Consider the following 26,027-nt stretch of genomic DNA (forward strand, 5'->3'; position numbering starts at 1 on the left):
TGCGAACCATCATCCAGCATCCACTCTTGGACCAACTATCAGCACCTGTCCCCCATTCCCCTTCGGTGTGACAAACTCAAATAAACATGCACCACAAACCACGCCATTACCGCTGAACCTCGCAGCACCACCCCCCTCCACCCCCCACCCCCACGTACACACACGCACGCACGCACGCGCACGCACGCACGCACGCACGCACGCACGCACGCACGCACACACGTGCGCGCACGCACACACACGCACACAAAACTTTCTCAGGAAACTCCAACTCAGAGTCAACGGCTTCCACCTCCCTTGCCCTCCGTATTTTTCCCCTCTCTCTCTCTCTCTCTCTCGCTCTCTCTCTCGCTCGCTCGCTCTGTTCCTTCATTTAGGGTTTAATTGTTACGAGGCGCATGTGTGTTTATACTTGTAGCCGTCAAATGTTTGGGTGCGGTTTACAAGCTCTTTAGTCACGGTGCGACGAGAGAGGCCGGCCCCGCGACGGCTTTTCATTGCCTGGTTTCTCCCGGGCTTTCGCACGCCACGTCGGGTCCACGTCAGGCCGCCCCCATGCCCCGATCGACGCCGGTCTCCGGACCGGTTTCCGTCGGGATTTTGGGGCGGGCAGTCCCGCTCCCGGACTAGGGGATGCGCTTCAACTAGAGCGCGTTAGTCCCCGTGCCCGGGTGAAATGGCCACAGGGGTTGCTCGGGGCGGGGTCAGAGCAGTGGTGCGGCGGTATGACAGAATTGTTTTTCTTCACATAATAAAGTACGCCGGACGGTAGTGTGCGCATGTAGTACGTACACCCCGGTATCCGTGTGTGTGAGTAGTACCGACGCTATTCTGGATGCAGCCGTTGTCTTCCCACATCAGGAAAAAGTGTCCCCTTTCAGAAAGGGAAGGAGCGTGAAATGGAGGGAGCGGGAGAGAGAGCAAGAGAGCGAGAGCGGTGGGTCGAACCGCGGAATCGGAAGTAATCGCCTCGAGAACGCACGCTCGGCTCCACCCGAGGTTCCAAACCCCAAAATGTCAACACGCCGACAACCCGTGAGCGCCCTCGGCTCCAGAACGGCACGTTCCCGGCGAAAGCTTTTTTTTCCGGCGCGCTCGCCTCGCCCCCCCCCCCCCCGGCGGTGGTGACCCACTGGGGACGCCCGATAGCGGCGCCGGGAGAACGGCGGCGAGGCCTTCTTGTGCTTTCTCCCGTCTCTCCTCCTATAGCAGCTTGGCCGCGGCAAAGGCCACTCAGGGCTCAGGGTAAGTTTCCTACCCTCGCCCCAAACTCCCTTCTGGCTGACTTACTTCTCCCGACTGGATTTGCCTCTTTGCGGCTTCGACTGGTATCAACAAATCCTCTGAGGAGCGAGCCAGAGGAGAGGAAATGAGCTGTTTCAGTAGCATTTCCAGTTCCAGTGAGGGGGAACCGTCCTCTGCAAAGAGAGTTAGGAGGAGCGGCGCGGGGAGGCGTCCCTGCCAGGCGGTGAAGCTGCGAGGGGGAGCGGAGGGAACGAGGGAAAAGTCTCAGGTCGAAGTCGCTCGCTGGCGGGAGGAGCGGGAGGACTGCCACGGCACAAGTCTGTGTCTCATAACGGCATCTGCTGCCGCATTTCCCTCTAATTTCTCTCTTTCCTTTGACAAATGTGGTGACTTTCACTGCAGGAAAGTGGGTTTGTTGTTTTGTCTAATCGCTCTGATTCCCCTATTTAAAACATCTCCTTTCTATAAAGAAATAGTTTATCCTGGAACAAATCGTCTTCATCTTTCCAGTCATTTCTGTTTTTGCATTTATGTCCACACTAGAAATAGCACTGTTTCCTTGGGTGGTCATCTATGTTATACCGTACATTCGGAATGTAGGATATTTTATTCAATCAATGGTGATCCATTCCATTGCCTTTAAAATGGAGTAGGCGGGGCGGCTTCTGTGGTTGCGGGGCGGGATGCTCGGGGCTTTCCTGCAGCCGTGGGGTGTCTATGCGGCTGCGGGACTCGGGGGTGGCTTCGGGGCCCTTTCTGCTGCTTGGAGGCGCCGCAACATAATACCAACCTTATACCCCAGAACCAATTGGGATCCTGTACACTCACCGGTGGACGCCTCACACTCACACACACACACACACACACACACACATGCACGCACGCACGCACGCACGCACACACACACATACTGTACAGGCGCTCACACCACCGGCACCTGCTTTGAACGCACCCCAGCACCCTCCTGGTTACATCCCTCTCCTTTCCTCCCTCACTAACTGCCATAACTATGACAGGAAGAGACCCGTCGCTGTTCCAGTTTTTCTGGACCTGATTAACTCTGTTTTTTAGATACATGTTGTCGTCCGATGTTTATGTTTTTCCGTGTGTAAATGTTGTTGTTTGGTTCTTTGTTTATTTGTCTCACCTGTGGTGATTCTCCCCCTCTTGGAGTAGTGACTAGTTGTTTATAGACCCAAAGATGGTAAAATAGTTCTCCAAAGAGGGGGGTTGGTGGTGGCTCTGTAGGACAAGAAAACTGTGCTCTTGTCATCCCACAGGTCGTCCACAGGACAGAGTTGTTGCAGCGGTTCTTGATGATTTAAGAATGAATAAAGAGTCGCATTGCAGGTTAAGAACTTGAACTCCACTTGCAGACCCACTCTGTCTTAGATGCATAGAACAAATACTCTGTGTTGTATGACCAGCGTGCTGACAGCACAGGTGAAAAAATAAATAAAAATGGAGTAGAATAGAACACAGTCATTTTATTTTCCCACAGGGAACTTGAGGAATTTCCTGTGTTCTCAGCTCTTCGCTCTTCTCTCTCATTCACAACATCACACATAGAGCTGTTTAGGTTGAAGTTCCTTAATGGTCCGTCCTCTGCTGTTTTCCAATGATTTTGTTATCGCCCTCTCCAGGTTGATCTTCCAAATAATATTGTTGAGAGGGCCATACTGACTCACTTTGATTTGAGACGCACTCCATGACAGTTGGCTGTCAAGGTCAGTTTGTTTTCGGGAGATGGTGCCCAGGAGCTTGAACCGCCGTCGCTCCTGTGGTTAGATGTGGCAGTGGGGATTGTGCTTGAAGTCTATGAATGTAAGTTCTGGATTTCACTTCCGATTTAATCATGCCATTTATTGCATGGCCAGACTTCAGGTGCATTACACACAAGGGTGTCCAACCATGAAGTCATGACAAAAATGTATTTTTTTTCATCCCTCCGCTTTCAAAATCGTGGAAATTGGCCTAACGCCATTGTTGAAGCTGGTTTATTTTTAGTTCTGCCCTGTTTTTCACTTCACTTCGCTCTATTCTATTGCGCTACACTCGGTTCTGTCCTATTTGAAGTTGGGTTCAGGTGCACCGCAGGTGTGTTCATGGTGCAGCAGGTGCTGTGGGCCACCCTGCTGTGCAGGAGGGAGTGGAGAAGTCTGGGTGTCATGGCCAATATGCAGGCCTCTAACACATGGCACTGGTATTGCAGGCCTCTGGAAAATCCATTAAAACACCCACCGGCGTGCACACGCGCAAATACACACACACACACACATACACCCATAGCAAGTGTTATCCAAGTGTTAGCATATGCAGTCCTATAAATACCCCACCCCCACCACACACGCGCACTCACACGCACGCACATGCACACACACACACACACACACACACACACACATACACAAAAATACATGGACACATGTGGACACAAGGGGACAATGTCTTTCTCCTACATGCACGCATACTGTAGCTGGTCCAACCAGTACAGAGAGAAACTTGAGTTGTTTCTGTTTCACATAAATTTAAATCTTGGACTTACAAGCCCAACGAGTGATATCATGGCGACCGAGATCGGGTTTCTTCCAGGCGTTCTGCTGGCGAGCATCCGATTATCGGATGGTGCGTTTGACGGACCGCGGGATGCTGGATGGCTTTCCGACATGGGGCATTTGGGAACTGTGGCGTGATTTACATGGAAACTTGGCCGAGACCCGTCGAATCCAGGCTGTGTTCGTGTGCATTTGAGGAAAGGATCTTGAAACTGAGCTGAAACAAACAGGAGCGTGCCGCTGAGGACTGCAACGAAGCGGCAGACACTTGAAATACAATAACGCCGCGGTTTGTTAGCCCTTTGTATGTTTTTCATTCTTAATATCCGACTGATCAGAGCAGGCCTTTTGGTCTTCCGCATCTTTTCTCCCTCATCCATTGTCAGCTTTAACATCTTCAATCCCTCTCTACATTTCTTTCAGTTAGGGCGTTCAGCTCGTGCCTGTTTATATACCTGTGTTGCCAAAACTGCTGTGATTGTGGAGTCTCACGTTGCCTGGGAGCTTTTTTTTTTTTTTTTTTACTATTGCAAGTGAGGGATCGTTGGTAGGCCTCCATATTCTGGGTTTTAGTCTAAAGTCTGTGCTTGGACAGACGTGGCTGGGAGGAATTGCTATTGCTATTAAAAAAGAAATGCGTCTCAATCGGTGATCAGATTACCACTATTAATTAAATGATATCGATATGACCCCGTGTAGATGTAAGGACATGAAACAGCAACGATGACCGGCACCCCGTTGGCTTGGAAACAAGCTCTACAGCTATTTGCATGGTGCTGTTTCATTTAAATTTCAAGTTTAACCAACCACAGGGAAGATTAATATTTGCATTCCATCGCAGAGCCAGCCACCCCTCTGCCATTATTCAAACCTCCGAGTGGCTCTTCGAAATGAGTCCCTCCCAAGTTTGTGGCCCCCAAGCTACCATTACACCATGGGATGATATCATGTCTGAAGTACACTGTATATGAGAGGATGGAAACTAAATGTCTATATAGCATGTTTGTGCATATGTGGTTGTGTTTAATTGCTTGTGTATGCTTGCGTGCACATGTACACCTGTGTATATGCCCTGTATATGTTTCTGTGTATGTGTGTGTGTGTGTGAGTGTGTGTGTGTGTGTGTGTGTGTGTGTGTGTGTGTGCGTGCGTGCGTGCGTGCGTGCGTGCGTGCGTGCGTGCGTGCGTGTGGAATATAGGTGTGTGTTCACATTGTGGGTCAGACGAGTTGGACGACGCCTCAATGAGGAGGGGGAAGAGAGACACTTCCCCTTCAGACTTTGAAGTCAGCACTAATTTCCTGTCGTCACGGCGCTCGAAAGACGTGGGAGAGCGAAAACAAACCCGCCGAACATGCCGCCTTTGTTTTGGCCGGAGGCCCCCGCTCCGGTTCGAGCCGAGCTCTTGGCATCGGGCGCAACACTACACTCAATTACAGTGCATGCACTATCGAGATTTTGCCAATTGGGATTGTGCGAGCTTTACGCTCATTAAAAATGGATGGACGCTCGTGTTCAGTCCGTGTTTTTTCCAAGTTTCATTTTGCGGATGACTGTTGTGACATCGGAAAACATTATGCTCCTTCACGTGTGAGCGCTCGTTTTCTCTCATTTTCTTTTATTTCCTTGGCACCAACTCTGGGGTCATTATACCTGTCGGTAATGAAAGTGCAGGCGGCGACTCCCCGTACCTTTAACTCTGCCCCGCGGCAAAAGAGGGACCCAGGACCTCCAGTTATCGTTTACAGAAAAAGGAAATAATCTGTTTAATTGAGGATGCGCTCCGTTAATCAGGCCCATAAAGTCCGGGCAGACGTCGCCCTGCAGGTGTAGCTCTATCTGGCGAGTCTCTCGGAAATGAAATGCCGAGGTTTAATCACTCATTGGAAAAAAAACGGAAAAGGGATGTCGGTGGGGAGAGCTGCGAGCTGTGTCATAGAGCAGCCGCCAGTCCCGTCTAAAGCCAAATGGGAAATTCAGTCATTTGATGTGGGGTTTTGTTGGGGGCTGTGTGAGTACATGTACGTCTCAATGGCTGATGTTTGGTACACAGCACTATACCGTCGGGATTTTTTCATGCGTTCCACCGCCGCATGGCGAAAACAAAGGAAAAAAAAAACACCAGTGCAACTTGTTCTATAGGATAATGCAGCAGGCCCGTGCAGAGACGCAAAGGACACAAGGAGGCACGTGGTACATGAATTTAAAACACCATTTCCAGCATAACCTGTTGAATTTTAGCAACCAATATACAAACTGTAATGTAAAGTAATTTATTCTGGGATATGTGACTCATTAAAACACGATAGTTGCTACATTATTTTCCTGCTGTGATTATAAATATAATGTCTAAAACTAAATCCACACAGTGGCGCCTGCTTAAATATGGCCATTATTTGGGCTTATATTATTCTATTTTATCCAAAGTTGACAATGGATATTTTTTTTCCCCCCTTCCAACCATCTAAACAGGGTTGGGGATCCATTTTTTAGTCGAGAGACAGTATAATACAGCTGTTTGCAACCACTCACGCTAAAAAAAACAAAAACGCACCTGATTAAAAAGGGCGTCATGGACGTCAAGGGGCAAAGGGGCAGGTGCTCGGGCACCCTCCACCACGCCCGCTGCACCTGCCTGTATTCAAGCATTTATTAGCAATTTCATCATTTGCATTTCTTCCACGGACAAATAATTAGGTTTGAGATGCCAACCACCAGGGTTTACTCAATGAAGAAAAGACCTTTTTCTGTGATTGACAGATCTGATGCCATCTGAATTGCCTTAATTCGATCAACCTCAACTGCTTCACACGTTCGCTGAGGGCGTATTTCTTTATACTCACTCGTCTTACTGCAGTTTGTCCGCTCTGCCAAACCCCCTTCCTCTTGGCGACCCCGGCCCGATGGAGCCTGATCTCCATTGGACCAAGTGACAGATGTTAGTGTGTGACGGGGCCCGGTTCGCTAATGAGCTGTCACAGCCGCCGTTATGACGGCCCCCAGCAAAACAATCCGCTGCTTTGAAGTGAGTGTGTTTGTGTCTCTTTGGTTGGGTCTGTGTGCAAGTGTCTACATTTTCCCTGTGTGTGTGTGTGTGTGCGTGCATGTGTGTGTGCGTGTGTGTGTGTGTGTGTGTGTGTGTGTGTGTGCGCGTGCGTGCGTGTGTTTGTGCATAGGAATGTGTGGGAGTCTTTGATTAGAGAATGCACGAACATGCAAACCGCTTCCCTGTTTAACATATTGTGTGTATTGCTAACATGTGTGTTCATGCATGAATGAATGCACTCATGGGAGTATGATCTGTTGCTAATGAAAGAAGGCATGCACAAAGGAGGTGTGTGTGTGTGTGTGTGTGTGTGTGTGTGTGTGTGTGTGTGTGTGTGTGTGTGTGTCTGTGTGTGTGTGTGTGTGTGTGTGTGTGTGTGTGTGTGTGTGTGTGTGTGCGCACGCATGTGTGTGTGTGTGTGTGTGTGTGTGTGTGTGTGTGTGTCTGTGTGTAGTGTGCAGTGTCTAGGGATCAGCACACCTGTAGGTGGGTGTTCATTACAGCTAGTCCTGAGTGATGGCTTGGCCTATGAGAGACCCTTGTTCATTGTCATCTCCCTCAACTTAATTAGCCCTCACTCATAGGTCAGAAGGGACCACTGAAGCCCCCTTGTGTGTGCATGCATGCGTGTGTGTTCGTTTTTGTGTGTGTGGATGTGTGTGTGTGTGTGTGTGTGTGTGTGTGTGTGTGTGTGTGTGCGCGTGTGTAAGTATGTGTAGGAATGTGTGTGTGTCTATGTTCCTTGGCACTGAGCGCAGAGCTCAACCCTCATATAAAGACACGTGCACACACACCGCACACACACACACACACACGTACACAATCTTCACCTCGCTTCCTTATCAACAAACCACCTGTGCATAATTTTAGTGGAGATTAGAGCTGATATGTCGAAATGACAGCGCGCTACTTACACTACTAACAGCTGCAGAGCACCGAGACGCCGTGGTCCCTATCAGGGACTTTCTGTGCAGGAGATTAGAAGCTGACCTGTTACTGGAAACATTGTTTGCAGGTTGTCGCTGCTAAATTACTCACGGCTACACAGCGAAACCTGTCTATCTTACTGGGAACAATGTTTAATCTTGGGAGGCCTGGTTTAAAGTAGCAGAAGAACTGCGCACAGTCTTGCGCGGAGGGACGGACCATGCCACCAACAACAGAAACGGCGCAGAAAGGACCACAAATATGAGCGTCAGAAGTTCCAAAAAAAAGTGCCGTCCAAATAACGTATCACAGAAGGGATTTTTCACACAAAAAATCTTACAGATTACCATTCTAACGTGTAAAACTCTTGACTGATGCGCGCAGACATGATACAAAAAAGTTATTCTTAAAAATGCATTGGGAATAAGCGAGGGTCCCAAGTCCCGAAAGGTTGTGACGACTAAGAAAGGTCGACTGAACCACCAAGCGCTCTGGTGCAGCTCCATAACACTCCATTCTTCCTATCACAGAAAAAAGGTCAATTCCCATTCGATTTTTCATTGTGCTTCGCGGTACTGCTGCAAGATGCAGTTCCGTTTATTTATTTGGTGAAACAAAGGCAAACAAAACGCGATCCCTCGAAAATACCATCATGGAAACCCAGGATGTGATTATCACAGTGTGTGCGTAAAAGTAAAGGTCTTTACTGTAAGTGTGGAGTTCTGCTGAAGGCCGTTCCTGTGCGGCGTGCGCGCCGGAGTTAAGCTGCTTATTAAATGAAATGGCTATACCCTGCACCTCAGGCCTTGGACCCACTTGGCCTCCGCTGGGAGGAGGAAGACAAGAGAGAGGGGGAGAGAGAGAGAGAGAGAGAGAGAGAGAGAGAGAGAGAGAGAGAGAGAGAATGTGAGAGGCAGGATAAAGTTTAATCTTACGGAGGAGACGGGGAGCAGGAACACCAGGGGCGAGAGAGAGAGAGAGAGGGAGTGTTGAGTGGGTGTGGACTTCACTGTGTATACTGTAAATGTGTGTAAAAATCCCCCCATCATAAGCCTTGCATTATAAGAACATTTTAAGCGGATTCTGATTTCCAAATAGCTTGGAAAACACGACAAGTTATGATAATTATATTATTTATGAATACCCTTAGGGGGATAGAATGGCCAGTGTATTTATTTATCATGTAAGACATCACCAACAATGAGTATATTTAATGGGGTATGACACTCATTGGCCAATGTTTTTCTCTTGTTTTACATGCTTTTTAATTTTTTCGTTTTTTTTTTTTTTGGGGGGGGGGGGGGGGGGTCATTTACTGGAGTCAGTAGTATTTCTACTCTGTCCTCCCTAGTATAACTCAACCCCCCGACCTCCGCCCACATGTGTTCTGGCGGAGCTCCAGGGTGGGGGGGTGGGGGGAGGGGGGTGTGCAAGATGGGGAGGTGTGTGTGTGTGTGTGTGTGTGTGTGTGTGTGTGTGTGTGTGTGTGTGTGTGTGTGTGTGTGTGTGTGTGTGTGTGTGTGTGTGTGTGTGTGTAGCTTGGCATCGTGCTTGATTAAGTCTGCGCACGTGTCCCTGCAAGAAGGGAGACCCCGAGTTTAACCACCGTAGGCCTGGAGAGTCTCTCCTCCTCCCCTCCTCTCTCTACCCCTCCTCTGTTCCCCTCTCCTCCCCTCTCTCACCTCTCCTCCTTCTGCTCTCCTTCCCCCTCCGATCCCTCCTCCTCCCCCGCCTCCCCCTCTTCCCACTCCAAGACTGAAGGCCTTAAAAAAAAAGAAAAAAATGCTGATTTTCACTTTTCACTCCCAATTCCCTCCCTCCCTTACGCACAGGGAGGGAGGGAGGGAGGCTGCATTTCTCTCAATTCCGCTCGATTTTTCCCTTTTATTCCACGACATCCTTTCTTCCCTAGCTCCTTTACATCTCCTCCTCCGTGTATACGCGTGACGAATGAAAATTTATATAATTTATAGCGCGGTGTTTCCGGCCAGACGGCCTTCTCCGGCGTTGCCAAATGAACTTTTATCCATTGCACATTTTGTTTTTCGGTGGGATCCAGCGCCCGGGGAGCCTAAACAGCACGTTGGCCCGAGCGAGCGCGTTTCAATCCGTCAGACGCCGCATGCGCACGGGTCGCGTTCTCCTTTCTGTGACATTTTGGACGCGCTTGTAGAGAGGAGAACGCGTACAGCGCGCACACACTCGCACGCACACCCCCGAGCGGCTCCGCCCCAAGCCTCTCCTCTCCCGTCTCCCATCCGCCCGCGAAGTGTCCTCCTCCCCCGGGCTTGGCCGAATTCCAGCCCCAGCGTAAGCAGCGCCCGGATCCAGATTCCGTCTCATCCGGACGCGCGCGGTTGCGTCCCGCCCTCGCGTGGGCGTCTTTTTCTTATTAGGCTTAATACTGTTTGTTGTTTTTTGCTGTGACAGTTTGGTATGATTTGAGGTTTTTCGGTCAAACTGGGCTGGTGCCATCGTTAAAATCGCCGCCGGGCAGCGAGATGAACAAGATGAACAAGATGATATTACTCTCTTTGATCCCTTTTGAGTTGGCAGGCGTCTGGAATCCAAAGTGCGGCTTTACAAACCGCAGTTCCGGGAATGGCCACTGGAGGCTGTTTGACAAAAACCGCCGGCCCCATGGAAGTCAATGGAAAAAGACTAAAATGTTCTTAAGGTGTTTTTTTAAAGTGCGGCTTCCAGATGTGTTTTCAGACAAAAAAAAAAATTGCTTTCCGTGGAGAGCAGCACCGGATAAAAAGCACGCGCTCGGGAAAAACCCATTTCAACGTTTAAATAAAAGGTGATTTAGCATTGTGTGCAGCGTACAGCTGTGTGATCTGGGGTCGCCGCAAACAGATTAGATTCAAAAAGTGGAAAATCCCATGTTCAAACACATTAAGTCACGAGCGCGTTATCGCACAGCTGCGCATGAAATACGCACACCCCGACGCTCTCCCGACAAAGTGGCGTGACACCGAATAAAAAAACTTTAGGCTTGTAAAGATAGCTCACAAAGTAGGCCACAAAGTTCCACCCGTTCATTATTCTATTCCTCTTCAAACGACCCCTCACAATATGAAATTCGCTGGATCGCCAAAGGGCCCCCGAATATTCGAGCCTCGAGTCACCCGTCCAGTAGACGATCAGACGGTCAGCGCCCTCCCAGTTGTGTCCGCAATGCGATTAACGTTCATTGAATCACAATGTTCTGTGAATTTGTTGAGCCCGTTTCAGCATAAAAAAAAGGAGGGAAACTCCCGCGGTTGGGACGTGAGAAAGGTTTTTTGTTTTTTTTCTCCTGGCACGCAGCAAAGGGCGCGTGAGGCCTGATCTGCGATGGCACGGCAGCAGCAGCGCCGGGGACGCCCGGCAGCGACATGCTCAGTCATCATTTTACTCGCACACTCCGAGATAGACAAGGCTCTGTGCACGCTGCCAAATGGCCCTCCGCCACGCTTATACACACACACACACGCATGCACGCACGCACGCACGCACGCATGCACGCACACACACACACACACACCTCAGTGTAAGCGTGTATGCACACACACACACACACACACACACACACACGCACACACCTCAGTGTAAGCGTGTATGCACACACACACACACACACACACACACACACACACACACGGGAGTGCACTACCCTCTCTATACGTGTGAGCACAAACACACACACACACACACACACACACACACACACCTCTGGTCCTCCTGACGTCCTCCAGACCCTCCTCGCAGGCCAGCGGCGGCTGCAGCGGCAGCAGATGGGAGGCCTCGGCCGATCCATCACAGGCTGTCATTATCCCGGCGCGCTAAATGATTCTATTAGTGCGTCACGCCGGCCCCTGAAAGCTCTGCCTGTTCCCACCTCCACAATGTGGTCCCGGCGATCCAACCCATGCGTTGATAATTTGCCCTGAAAAATTGGCCGAGGACAAGCATCCAATTATGGCTTTGCAGCCCGTTCCCAGCGCCTCATTTGAGATAACTGCTCTCATAACCAGGCCCTTTGAAAAACACTGGATGAATCCCTCGCTTCTTCTCCTCCTCCTCCCCCCACCCCCTTCTTCTACTTCTGCATCTTCTAAAGCCTGTGGCTTTGTTTGTTTGCTTTGCTTTGCTTTCTATTTTTTTCCCCGTTGTTTTTTCCCACCCATCCCCTGAGCTTTTTTTTGTTTTCTGTTCCCCCCGTTTACCGTAGCGGCGCGGGGGGAAGCAGGCGCCGGTGCGAGCGGTCGCCAGCTCCGAGTGCTTCCTGGATGGGGTTCGGTTCTGAGCTGTCGCCGCGGCGCCACTGACAACACATCGTCGAGTGTCCCCGCAGGACTCTCCGTACCTGCCTCGTGTCGGAGCGCTTGGCTCCGGCCCCGCGCCGCGACTGGATTTACTGCCGCCGTCGGTTTTGAGTCCATCGCTCCCTTGTTATGTGATTTCCTGCGCAGGCGGGGCTCCTTGTTCTGTTTCTCCGTCGGGTTTTGGCCGTGTTACGAAATGCATACTCTCCAGGGGGTGTTGCGATACGGTGGAATGGTTATTTCTGTTTGGATTAGATGTCAGGTTATCCTTTAGGTGGCCGAGGAAGTGAGCACTTCTTCTCTGTGTCTTCATCCGAGGTTCGGGCCGCGGCATTTTTGAAACCTTCCCCGACGTCCCGGCTGTTTGTTCCCCTTGTGAATCGGGAAGATTTGATGAATAAAGAAATGATTCGAATAGCGTTCTCACAAGTATAGATAACACGCAAACAAAACAAAAAAAAAATGTTTTCCAAGTAGCAAGTTGTAACAAGCACTTCAAAATATACTGCGTGGAAAACAACCGCCCCAGCCTCCTTGTAGCCGGGATCACAGAGCGGCAACAAAGGTCTGTAACGCACCGTGACACGCTCGCCTCTCACATCACAGCCGAGCGGGGAAGGTCAATTCCACCGATCGTAGACCGCGCCCCCCTCCGCCGCCGCCGAACCCCGCCGATCGTCTTTCAGCTGCTCTGGGGCCTGAACTCTCCGTGCGCGGTCATCTGATCCCGCCGGCCCCAGGCCGCGTGCGACGGGCGCGGTGTGCTCCAAGCCCATGGTCGCCCTCGGGAAGGGTCGCGGGGGCGGGGCTCTTCCGCCGCTCGCTCGGGGGTCTTGTTTTGCCACGCGCTCCGTGGTAAACCCGTGCCTGTCTCTCTGCCTGTCTGTCTGTCTGCCTGTCTGTCTCTCTGACTATCTGTCCATCTATCTATCTATCTATCTATCTATCTATCTATCTATCTATCTATCTATCTATCCATCCATCCTTTTATCTCTCTATCTAGAGAATTAAAAACAACAAGAGAAGTGTTTACACCATGTGGTGTTATTCAGTCGGTCTCCTAAGGTTTTTTTGTTTTGTTGTTGACTTGTTTTCTACCAAAGTATTTTCGTCACTTGACTTCTATATTTAAAAGGACCCGAGCCAAACCAAACCAAACCGAACCGACGGGAGAGAGAGAGAGAGAGAGAGCGAGAGAGAGAGAGAGAGAGAGAGAGAAATGGAGGGCGGCTCTACCGGCCAACCTGCAGCCAGTCATTTCCTCTCTGCAGCCTAAAAGCATCCTGCAGAGTGGACTTTGGCCTTTTTTCAAACATATCTCTTACCTGTAACGCTAGCCTCCTCCCCGCTTCTCATGTCGAATCAGCTCCATTGCTTCTTTGTTTGAAGCGGCCCTTTTCCCTTCGCATTCTTGACCGGACCTACAGTAAAACAATGTTGAGAAATTGAATTGGAGCCTAAGTAAATGAAGCGATGCCATGCGTATTGGAAGCAGGTGTGCGGCCCTTTGGCTGCCACGGCTCCCTCCGGCTCGCGGGATGTGATCACGCTGCAAAAAAACAGAGAATATAATTTTTTTTTACATTTTTTATCTGTTAAAATCCACATTTAGGACAATAATCAACAGATTGAGGCTAAACGAGAATTGTTTTTTTAACTGAGCTTTCAAAACGGATATTCCGCTTTGCAGATGAGGAAACTGTTTCACGTGAATTTCAATATCTCATCTTTTATCATTTATTGTATCATGGAGGATGGAGGGCGCTTCGAATTGATTATGTAGAAGTTATGATTTTTAATGACATTTATGTGTAAAAATGAATGCATCAATCAAAAATAAATGTCCAAATAAATGTGAAATATATCTTAGAAAGAAATGTCCCGCGACCCGACGTGTTCCCCTATTCTGTCTCTTATTCTATAGTCGCACTCTCTCTCTCTCTCTCTCTCTGCGACACACACACACACACACACACACACACACACACACGATTACTAACTCAAATACACACATCTGTCAGGGTGTGCGTTCTTGGAAACAGAAGGAACACTGTTTTTCTTCGGTGCTCCACATTGAAATCAAGCACTACTCATCTGACTTTAAACCACAACTGCCGCTACATGCACGCACACCCAGACAAGCGCGCACACACACACACACACGCGAGCGCGCACGCTCACACACGCACACACACACACACACATACACTACACAGGCTTTCTGTTGACACGTGGGCGTCATGTATGCCCATATATGTACACACACCTAGACATGTGTACCAGTGTGAACTCCAATGTACAAATAAAAATACAAATACACCTACTTATCCACCTAAAATTATTATATTATTATATATATTATATTATATATTATATATATATTAATTGTTATATATTCATGTACACGTAAACACATCACACGGAAACACTAATGAGTTTGAGAGGAATGCCACACACAGCGCTTTATCCTCACGCTATCTCTCTCTCATGGACACTCACATAATCGCACACAAACACACTCGCACGCACACACACACGCAGGCACGCACACACACACACACACACTCACACACACACACACACACACACACCACCCCCTACAGCAGTAGCTATTAGCTTGGTCAAGCAGGCCTTTCCTGGCTGTGTGAGGGAACAAAGGGGCTGACCAGTGTAGAAAGGCCTAATTAAACAGTAGTCTTTAAAGTCACCCCCCAAAACACACACACACACACACACACACACACACACACACACACACACACACACTGTAGCCCCGAACACACATGAATGAAAACATGACTCTTTATAAAAAGGGGCATGGTTTTATAATCCTAACCCGATGGCTTCTGAAAGGGAAGTTCTTTAGCGAATCAGAGCAACAAGTCACACACTCTCCCCTCTCTCCCTCTCTCCCTCGCGCTCTCTATCTCTTTCTCTCCATCTCCCTCCATCACTCAATCCTCCTCTCCCGCCCGCAGTGCGGGTTAAGCCCGGCTGAATGTGGCCATGCCTGTGACTGTCACCTCCAGCAGGACCTCGCTCGCCTAATTGCCCCCCCCCCCCCCCCCCCCCCACACACACACACACACGCACACACACACGCACACATACACACACACACACACACACAAACACAGAAAAATACAAACACACACACACACACACACACACAACCGGGCCGAACGCTGGTCTCATGTGCTTGGATTATGATCGTTCTATGAAAGAGAAACAGCCAATTTAATCCAAGGTTGGGAGCTTTAATGGGAAAGGGGGAGGTGGTGGTGGTGGTGGTGGGAGGCTGTCCTCGGGGGCCACAGTGCCACAAGAGGTTATCCCCCAAACTGAAGGGTCCGGTGTGGACCCCGACCCCCGAATCCCCCCCAACTAGCAGCAATAAAAAGATTCTTTCTCTAACATGCCTAATCCTGCTAAACAGCAACAAATCCTATTAGGCCATGAATCATAAATCCTGCCTCACCACCTCTCTCCTTCTCCAGAAACTCAATACCCCTCCTTTCTCTCCTCCAGCCCCAGTGTGTGCAGGCACGCACGCATGCACAAGTCCACGCGCACACACACACACACACACACACACACACACACACACACACACACACACACACACACACACACACACACATACACACACAGACACACATATACATACACACACAATCACAAACCCCATGCCTCAAGAATGTTGGTATAAACAAGGAGGCAGTGTTTGTGCAATGGGGGTCCACTTGGGTGTTGGAATGTGTGTGTATATGAGTGTATAGATATAGCATCCATCCATTTATGCTGAATATCTTTAAGTGTGCGTGTGTGAGTGTGTGTGTGTGTGTGTGTGTGTGTGTGTGTGTGTGCGTGCGTGCATGCATCCCTGTGTGTGTGTGTGTGTGTGTGTGTGTGTGCAAGTGATGGTATGTGTGTGTGTGTGTGTGTGCATGTGTGCATGCTTGTGTTTGTGTGTGTGTATGTGTGTGTGTGTGTGTGTGTGGTTGCGTGCGTGCGTGTGTGTGTGTATGCGTGTGGCCCCTCGCAGGGCTCCCTGTTGGCCTGGACATCCATCACGATCAGGCTGTCAGATCAGTCAGTCAACAAAAGTGATCTTCGCTTAGTTGGTTGGGGAGCCTTTCACTCAGACAGTAAGTCAAACTTCTGGTCAGTGGCCGTTCATCAAAACAGCCCAGAGTGTGTGTGTGTTCTTGGAAAGCGAGTCGTTCTAGTTCCCTGTGGGAAACGTTCTCTCTGCCCGGCGTTGCTCCGTTGTAGAAGCTTTGTCAAAGTGATTGCTGGGATAACCTGATCCATCCATTTTTCTGGTATAGTCATTCACAGCATAGACATTTGATTGTATAGTGTTTAAAGTATCTGGACTCTTTATCACGGGAAATGCGGGAAACAAACAACACGAAATTGCCTTAAAAATCTCTCAAATCACACTACAAGTGAAAAGTGAAAAAGAGTGAATATCAAGTATCCTCATCCTTCGTTGGTTAAATAACGATTAAACGAAGAGCATTTGGGTTCATCCAATTCCGAGAAGGAGGAGAGAAGACCGCAGTCATGCGACGCTATTGTGGCAATAAAATCATCGTCATAATTGCCGGGATGATTGTCGAGTTGCGTGTGTTTGTTAGAATGGTTTTCAATTTCAAATAAAAAAGAATACTGTGTGTATGTTTTCGATTCCCCCTCTTCCCATGTTATCGAACTGCGTGCGTGCATTTAAGTCATTAACACACACACACACACACACACAGAAATCCATATCCGCTGCTACACACATCGCGGCCACACCTGAGGTTAGGCTCAGGTTTCGAGCCTCGAGGACACTGTTTTACCGTTGAGACATTAACCCCGTCCTGTCCGGCTCTCTAATTAAACCCACTTTGTAGAGAGGGGTAAAACCCAGACCTCTGCTCTGGGGCCTCGCCCGGGGCCTGGAACGCTTCCCACGGGGAAGCGGTCATGTCTCACCCACATAAGTCGACATCACACGGAGGATGTAATTACTGCTGGACATTCCTTCCGTCCACAACACAAAGTCCCGAAGAATTGTTTTTAACTTTCCTTTTAAAAGTCGTGTGGAAAGCGGTGCATTTTTGTAATGCAAGTCAGCCTTCCTGTGTAGTGGTGCTGGTGTAATATCCAGTACGACGGCGCTTGACGCTTCAGAATCAGTGAGGGGGGAAGTTAAAGTGGTAATCCATAAGATCTCCTGTGTCGGGGGGATTACACTGCGAGTCCCGGAATTCCATCCAAAACTGCAAGTTGTTTTATTTCTTCCGACGTCCGTGTTTACACTCGTCTTTGCTCGATGATGTCACTTCCTGTTTTCAAAAGCGCTGTATGCCTCATTCTGATCGATAGATTATTTATTTATTTATTTGTTTGTTTATTTATTTATTTATTTGTGTCTTTTGAAGTGGCGGGTATTTTAACGTCTGAGGGTGCTGTTCTTTCCTGTGAATGTTCATTCATATCCACAGTTTACTGACCACAACCCGCCCCCGCCCCCTCCCCCGATTGATCAAATTTCCGATCTTTGTATTCAGAAAGGTGAACCCGACGACTCACATCGGAATTCGGCGTGGTGGAGCAAACGCGCAACTTTGATATTTGACTGCGATAAACAGCTCGCCTTGAAAAACCTTGAGGATGCCTTGAGAACAAATTAGCCGGGGGGTAGGTTCAGAACTGCGGACGGCAACAGAATTCAAATGTCTAATGTCTGACCCGAAGAAGATCGGCCGCCAAACCCCTCGATAGGTGTGACTCGGGGTTTTCTCAAAGTAGACCTCTTGTGGATGCGCGGCCTCGGGTCCCAGCCCGCAGTGATCGCAGCTCTCACCATGTTAAGTTGAGGTTCTGTGAAGTTTAGCGGCCTCTCTTGGGGTTGTTCCCGTCCAGCCCGCTTCCCTTTTTAGGAAGTGACAGTTTGCGGGACCGTCCGCTGACCAGAGATCAGCTCTCACGGCCTCAATCCTACCGCAGTAGTTTGGAATGGCAAACTGCCCTCTATCAGCGTTCGTCCCGCCTTCTCGCGTTGACGATCGAGACCAGCGACTGTGCCTCTCAGACCTTGGAGGGGCGTGGCCCAGGGTGGCCACGGCTTTGTGGAACCGGCCCCAACATCAACCTGAACCAACTCACAACTCACTTGAATGCTTCCGTCACTCTCAAATGTCTTTTCTAAATGCCAGTCACCCTAGAGTTTACGGTGGAGTTATAAGAGTGGGGCTGTGTGTGTGTATGTGTGTGTGTGTGTGTGCGTGCGTGCGTGTGTGTGTGTCGATGAAGTGCTCAAATCGCACTTACAACCTTCTCACAAACCTACATCTTTCGTTCAATATCAAACAACTAGAAGGGAAAAAGAATACAAAAAGACCATAAATGTCGGACCCCTCGACTTTCTCACTCTCCTTTATTTGTCTTTCACCATCGCACGCTTTCTTTTTGCCTGTTACATATTGTTTTCATCTTTCTTTCTTTCATGGGTGACATTCAGACGTTCACCAAACATCAAATATGCCGAGCGAGCTTTCTGTCTTCCTCTCTTTCTTTCTTTCTTCCTTTTTCTTCTTTCCTCCTCTGGGTCTCTCTCTTCTGTTGTTGCTTTTTGTAGCGCGGGGCTCCCATCTGGTCCAAGCGCGTCCATTGTCTCCGGCGCGTTTTGATCGAGGAGCGGGTTCTGGGAAACGGGGACGTGAAAACAGCCGGAGGGGACGGGCGGCAAATCGACACGGACACACGGACACTAAACAGAACCGGGGGGCGGGGGCGGAACGCGGGCGAGAAAAGAAGCCGGGACGGTAGAAGAGCTGCTGAACCCCATCGGCGGCGGTACGATGTCTCCGCTGGGTGCCTTGCTCGGAGAACTCCCTCAACGCCAATTTTCCCGGACCTTCCTCGACTCTTATAGGCGTTCTGACGGATGCCCCTCCCTGCCTTGGTCACGATATCCGCACGTTTTTTTCTCGTTCCTTATTCCTCGGCCCGCAGGGTCCCCTCAGATTTTCTCCGACCTGTCCGCGTCCGTCCATCTTCCGGTCTTATCTTCAGCATCACTTTTACAGCAGGATGACGTCTCCTCCTGCCAGATATGATGAAAGGACAGAGTGGCACAGGAGATGAGTAGAGCCCTTTGATGGAGCCAAGCAGCGGTCATAAAACTTATCTCTGAGGCGCACACACACACACACACACACACACCGTGGCACACTGATGTCTTAGGCCACTTTTTTCCCCCCTGACTCACTCCAAGGTTATTGCAGCTCTCCATGGAAGCACAGGATATTTGACCGTCCCCCCGCCAAAAAAACAGTGTGTGTGGAGAACGGGGAGGGCGGGGGCTCGGGGCAACGAGACGGAGTTGCCGTTGACAACCTCGGAGCTCCCAGCGAAGAAGTGACCGTCTAAAAAAAAAAGGAAAGAGAAAACGTATTAAGCGAGAAAGCTCCGGCTGCGGGGCTGCGGGGCTGAGTCTGTCACGGCTTTTTCAAGCGGAGACTCATTTCTCCGGCGAGCGCTGCCTGGATGCTTCTAATGACTGTACTGCCGACCCGCTGAAGAATAGACAGTCTGTTCTGAAGATCTCCCCCGTGAGGGCTTAATCCTGGGCAAACACACGCCCACTCACGGGATGACACAGGCGTAGACAAGCACACGCGGACACGCACGCATGCAGAAGCACGTACCTACACATGGACAAAAGCATGCAGAAACACGCGCACGCACGCACACACACACACACACACACACACACACACACAGACACACTCAGAAACTCAAACACTGAATCACGTCTGCTCCGTCTGACCTTTACAGCGCATCCAGAATGCAGCAGTTGTTCAGCCCAACCCGAATGATCTCATGCCACGCCCCCTTTTCCCGCCACTTCGCTGGATTCCCGTCTCTGCTTGCATCGAATTTAAGACCCCGGTTCTCTCCTGCAAGGCTGTCGTTCCATTTGCTGCCTCCTGCTCCAAACCCGTCTGCGTTCGCTCCTCCACCTTTGCAGCCCCCCCCACGTCACCATAGCTCCGACCACTGTCGCTTCGTGGACTCAGCTTCTCATCCCTGGGGTGGATGAGAAGCCTTCTGTCAGAACCCCCGAATCGCTTTCCCATCTTTTAGGGCACGCCGTGGACCCGTACCTTCAGACTACACCCGGACCCTACGTGCACTGACCTTTCCGTGAGGATCTCCACGCCCCGAAAATATTCTCCGACTCTGCCAAAACGCTGCTGATTCCCACAGAGGGTGTAGCTGTGACTGCGATACACACTTTGGTTCCATGCCGCTTTGCACCTGACGAACCTGATGCGTTCAAGACACAGTGTGCCGTCCCGTGAATATTCATCTGGGTTAAAAAAAAAAAAGAAAAATGAATAGGAGAAAGAAAAAGGAAGAAGGGGCGGGCGGACAGACGGACAGACATACAGACAGACAGACAGACGCATAACTTGACTTCCGCAGTGGGCAGGGTCAGTGTCACATCTTTCCAGCGCAGCATCGGCAGAGCGGTGCTCATCTGGACGACTAAAGCAGATTCATGTCATTCTTTTATGGCGCGTCCCTGGCCAACATGTGTGTGTGCGCGCCTTTTTGTGCAATACGGGAAGCAGCAGGAAGAGGTGGTACTGTATGAAGGGGTTTTTCTGTGTGTGTGTGTGTGTGTGTGTGTGTGTGTGTGTGTGTGTGTCGGGGGGTTCAGCCATACAATGATCAAAACCGCACATGTTTTTCGTTTCCTACATGTGTTTTCTTTCCCAATTACGCTCCGACCTCCGAGTCCTCTCACCGCCACGGCCAAACACCCCCCCCCCCTCCTCCTGCTCCTCCTCTTCCTCCTCCTCCTCCTCCCCCATGAATGAAAAAGAAATGTCCCCCTCTCCTCCACGCCGATGATGAAAAGAGCAGGGAGATGGATAGATGGGTGGAAGGGATGCGGACAAGCTTTTATCTTATGGAAAAAGGGGAGGGGGGCGGGTAAGGCGGAGGAGTGGAGGGACGGAGGGGTTGCAACTCCTGTCGCTGCTCTGGTATTGTTTCTGTGTATTTCCTCCCGTCGTCGGGTCGAGTCGGGGGGTGGGGGATGGGGGTGCAGTCTGACAGGCTTTGATCTGTGTGTTTATGGTCCCATGTCAGTGCATTGTCTGTTAAGTCCCTTTGTCGTCCCGCTGCCTAATTAAGACCTCAGAGCGACTTGTTGACTCCATCAAGAGCCATGTTTGGGAATGGGGAGGGTGTGCGTGTGTGTGTGTGTGTGTTTGTGTGCGTGTGCTAGTATGTGTGTGTGTGTGTGTGTGTGTGTGTGTGTGTGTGTGTTTCGTGTCGTGTCGTAGTGTTTTTGACTATGGGTCCATGTCAAAGCCACCCTCCCTCTTTTCAAAGAAGTCTCTCTCTCTCTCTCTCCCTCTCTCTCTCTCTCTCTCTATCGCTCTATCTCACACTCACACACACACACACACACAGACGCACACGCACACACATACACACACACACACACACACACACACACACACACACAGTCATTGCCCCTTCATGCAAATAACATAGAATGGGGTCATTTATTTTCTATGTGTTTGTCGCTCCAGCGCAGAGAGCCTCTTCTAAAGCTGCAGTCACATGACAATGTGCCAGAAAAGACCATTCATTGTGCCCCTGAAGTACACCCGCACACACACACACACACACACACACACACACACACACACACATGCACAAAACAGATTAAAGGCATATTCAGTTCATACTACTCTTAGGTACATTGTTCTTGAACCTTTGGGGGTACAATGGATCATCACGTTGGCACGTGGCTCATTTGTACCTGTTCCACAGATTTGGCCGCCGTGATAAACCATAAACCCTAACGGTACAATGCAGTACTGAATTTTATAGTGCATATTATGACTCCACAGACACGTTTATACGTCTCAAACTGCCTAAAAACCAATGCAGTCAAACAAATGCACTTAGTAACAGGGGAAACCCTCCCATCTGACCTCTGACCCCTTCGTGATGTAAGATAGTGTTTCTGGACTTGCCTCTGTGTTCTCTGTTTCTGCGCTTGTTTTTTAGCGTCTTGCTGGCTTACCTTGAATATCTCCCTTCCAGAAAGAAACCTGAAGGTCACATGTGGGAGATTTCAAGCTGTAAAAAAAGATTTGCCTTGATTCCAGAGGAAGAATTAATGTCCCAAAATGAGACGGAGAACAAAAGAGCATGATCGAATCCAGGTGTTTTCCTGGTGTCTGAGGCTGGTGGGTGACTCATGACAAGATTCAAACAGGGTGTTGAGCACATGACAGAGCCCAAATATAGATACAAAAATAAATATATATACCTATAAATGTGTCCTCGGAGTGGTGACCCCGTTGCATGTAATATATCCAATTTATGGTCTTCATCTTCATCTTCATCTTCACAGACAAATGGCTCAATGTTGCATCAAGTTGCTCTACGCTCCCCGTAACTCTACGTCCCGTGGCCCGCCGCTCAGTAAATAGGCTCGTTCCATTTTGAATTCTCACGGAGAGGCGTTTTTTAAAAGCTGTGCCTTAATGAAGCCCGGAATGTTTAGCACGGTACGCGTTCGCTCGCTGAGTCATGAATGGGATTCTGATGAATGTACAGCTGAACCACAGATACACAAATTCCCCCCCGAGCGCTACCTTCTCCCCGCTGCTGCTGTAACTCTATATTTACATTGGAGGCATCCAGCTGGCTCGCTGGTCCAGGGCAACCAAAGTGCACACAGTAAAATAAGTCACGAATCACTGGAATGGCTTCGAGCGCGGAAGGGAGACAGCGAAAGCCTGTGCGTGTCAGCATCTCCTATATGCATTGTGTGTGTGTGTGTGCGTGTGTGTGCGTGTGTGTGCGCGTGTGCGTGCGCACGCGTGTATGTGTGCGTGTTTGTGTGTGTGTGTGTGTATGTGTGTGTGTGTGACATTGTCTTTAACCATCCTGTGGCAGAATGTGTTTTGAATAACCCCATTCCTGTGAAACTCACTCACTCAGCAGAACGCCAGTCCATTAATCACCGACGGTTATTTCCAATAATAGCCATCTCATTAAAAACACACAGCTGTCAGATGCTTTACGTTCAAGGACATCCTGCAGTATTTTCCAGCAAATAAACCCAGGGAATACACAATGTGTTCCCACGAAGAAGAAAAAAAAAAAAAAACAACCAAAGGAAAACAAACACCAGTGTGTGTACGCATGCCTCTCTCAAACCCCGTTCCGTGTTTATGCCAACGTAACATCGCTTTGTATACGGCCCTAAATGCCGGCCTGCATGCAAGAGTTTGTTTGTGTGTGTGTGTGTGTGTGTGTGTGTGTGTGTGTGTGTGTGTGTGTGTGTGTGTGTGTGTGTGTGTGTGTGTGTGTGTGTGTGTGTGTGTGTTTGTGAGTTGTGTATGAACATGCATGGAGGTATATACACACCTGTATTTGTGCCTTTGTGTTTGTTTGTGTGTGTGTGTGTGTGTGTGTGTGTATGTTTGTGTGTGTGTGTTTGCGTGCGTGCGTGTGTGTGCGCGCGTCGGGTGCTGTTCCACCGTTTAGCCCAGCGTCAGTGGGTTCTCCCGTGTGTTGACACAGATGTTGGACGAGATGTGTCTGGATTTCTACCGTGGACCGAGATTCACAGTTGTTGCCGATACGCCGGCATTAACCTTTGCGCAGAAAGGACTGATTACAGAGCGAGATTGTGGACTTGGCCTGATTACAGGAGGGCGGTTAGGCAGCCGTGCGGTGATAGAGACAGCGTGCGAGAGTCTCCTGACGTCGGATCGGGTCGACGCGCATTCGCTGTCGTATTCTTGCAACTGTTTGCAACCGCATGTCGGCTAGATATGAGTGTATGCACTTGTGTGAGCATGCATGTTTGTCTGTGACTGTGCGTGTGTGTGTGTGTGTGTGTGTGTGTGTGTGTTTGTACTGTTTTGTGCATACACTCTCTACCCCCTGAGGGCCACATGTGTTTTGCTGTTGCACGGTGCACACATTGTACATCCATCTTGGAATGCGGCGAGAGCCAATTAGAGCGGAGCTCGGAGCGTACAGCCGTACAAATGTTCTGCCTTCTGTTATTTTTTTTTCTTTCTTTCTTTTCTTTTTTTTTTTTTTTCACTCCAAGCTCAAAACAAGCCAGTTGGCATTTGCTCCGAAGAAACATCTGTAGACTTAACCCCGAAAGTGCCTGAACGAGAAATGTGCTGATTGTACTTGTTGTTGTTGTTGTTGTTGCGTGTGTCTGCAGGTTGTCCCATGCGCAGAAATCAGCGGTCAAGGTCCTGCGCAGGATGCAGTACTTTGTGGCCAGGAGGAAATTCCAGGTGAGCATGGGAAGTTGAAAGGGGGAGACGAGTCGAGAGCGGTTGTGTGTGTGTGTCTGTGTGTGAGAGAGAGAGAGAGAGAGAGAGAGCGAGAGAGAGAGAGAAAGAGCTGCGCTGTCTCATAATCAACATCCCGGATTGATGTGTGTGAGACAGATAAACGCCGGTGCACGTTGTACGTAATGCGATATTTAATTACGGCTCTAGATCAACACATTTTGACGATCTAATATTGTATGTTTAAATCAAGGTATTAACACAAATCCTGGATTCCTTCCTCTCATCACTATAGATTACAACGAGATTAGAGGCGTGGCAGAGGTGGAGGAGAGGTGGAGTAGAGACAAGCTGAGGTAGACTAAAGATAGAGTAGATGTTCAGTCGACTAGAGGTAGAGTAGAGGTAGAGTACACTATAGGTAAAGCAGAGGAGGAGTAGCGGTGGAGTGAGTTGGAGTAGAGGGAGGTAGAGTAGAGGTGGAGCCAACTCCCATGCCCCTCTCTTCTGCACGGGGAGAGAGAGAGAGAGAGAGAGAGAGATAGAGAGAACAGAGGGAGAGAAAGAATAGGTTTAATAGTTGTGCAGGAAGATGCGGGAGAGCCCTAAAGGCATAATGTGCAGCTGCAGCGATGGTGAGTGTGTGTGCGTGTGTGTGTGTGAGTGTGTCTGAGAGTGTGTGTGTGTGTGTGTGTGTGTGTGTGTGTGTGTGTGTGCGCGCCTGTTGCAGACTTGCAGCTGCATGTTTGTCTTAGTGTTGCGTTCAGCTCTGGCGGAGCATCATGGAAACTACTGATGTTACCGAAGTGAACAGTGGAGAACTACACACACACAAGCACACACAAACACACACACACACAAACACACACACACACACACCCCGTACTGTCAGACATACAATCATGCACACGTGCACACGACCAAAAACATACAAAAAAAGATTTACACACATACTGACACACATACATACACCCACACATCCACACACACAAACGCATACACATACATACTGCATACTACTAAAAACACACATTATATACAAATCATTCATATCGACACTCACAACCTTAATACATATCTAAAGTTGAAATAAATATTCTTCAGTGAAAAAAAAATATGTTTGCGGCATTCCTCGCGATATTATTTTCACGCTCGATTGATTCATTTCAAAACTGGGCCTGAAGTGTTGTGTCCAACTGCTCTGTTGAGAAAAATAACTGATGTAGAGTGAGGCCTGTTAACAACTACTAACACCTATTATAACCTGGTCATTAGCTGATGCTGGATAAAAAAACAAATATGTTATTATATTTAAAAAGGTTGTATCAGAGTAGCACATGAGAAGTAAGATAGATAGATAGGCAGACAGACAGACAGACAGACAGACAGACAGACAGACAGACAGACAGATAGATACATAGATACATAGATACATAGATAGATAGACAACACACAACAAGAATACAAATATTAAAAAAGAAAAGTGGTGATACATGAGAAAAAGGTTAACTGTAGTTAACGGTACACAATAAAATAATGCATGATAAAGGAAAATAAACCTTCAAGCAGTGGAAACCGGAAGAATTTAAACAGTA

General features: G+C 49.1%; 1 protein-coding gene and 1 long non-coding RNA gene across 2 annotated transcripts in view; one reads left to right on the forward strand and one right to left on the reverse strand.

Moving 5' to 3' along the window:
* The window catches only part of kcnq1.2 (potassium voltage-gated channel, KQT-like subfamily, member 1.2), a gene marked incomplete at its 5' end in the record, with an annotated part of 186,345 nt that overhangs the window by 89,100 nt on the left and 71,218 nt on the right, over positions 1-26,027 (forward strand). Inside the window, one exon of the mRNA XM_080002890.1 lies at positions 24,360-24,435. Within this exon, the coding sequence (XP_079859016.1) occupies positions 24,360-24,435 (76 nt within the window). The remainder of the gene's footprint in view (positions 1-24,359; positions 24,436-26,027) is intronic.
* Positions 19,008-22,555, reverse strand: LOC307232218. Its single transcript, XR_013844226.1, has 3 exons — positions 22,437-22,555; positions 19,347-19,503; positions 19,008-19,181 (listed from the first exon to the last, which is right to left on the reverse strand). It is a non-coding gene; the product is annotated as an uncharacterized lncRNA (long non-coding RNA).

This window comes from Zeus faber (genome assembly GCF_960531495.2).
Source record: "Zeus faber genome assembly, chromosome: 6".
Taxonomy (NCBI): Eukaryota; Metazoa; Chordata; class Actinopteri; order Zeiformes; family Zeidae; genus Zeus; species Zeus faber.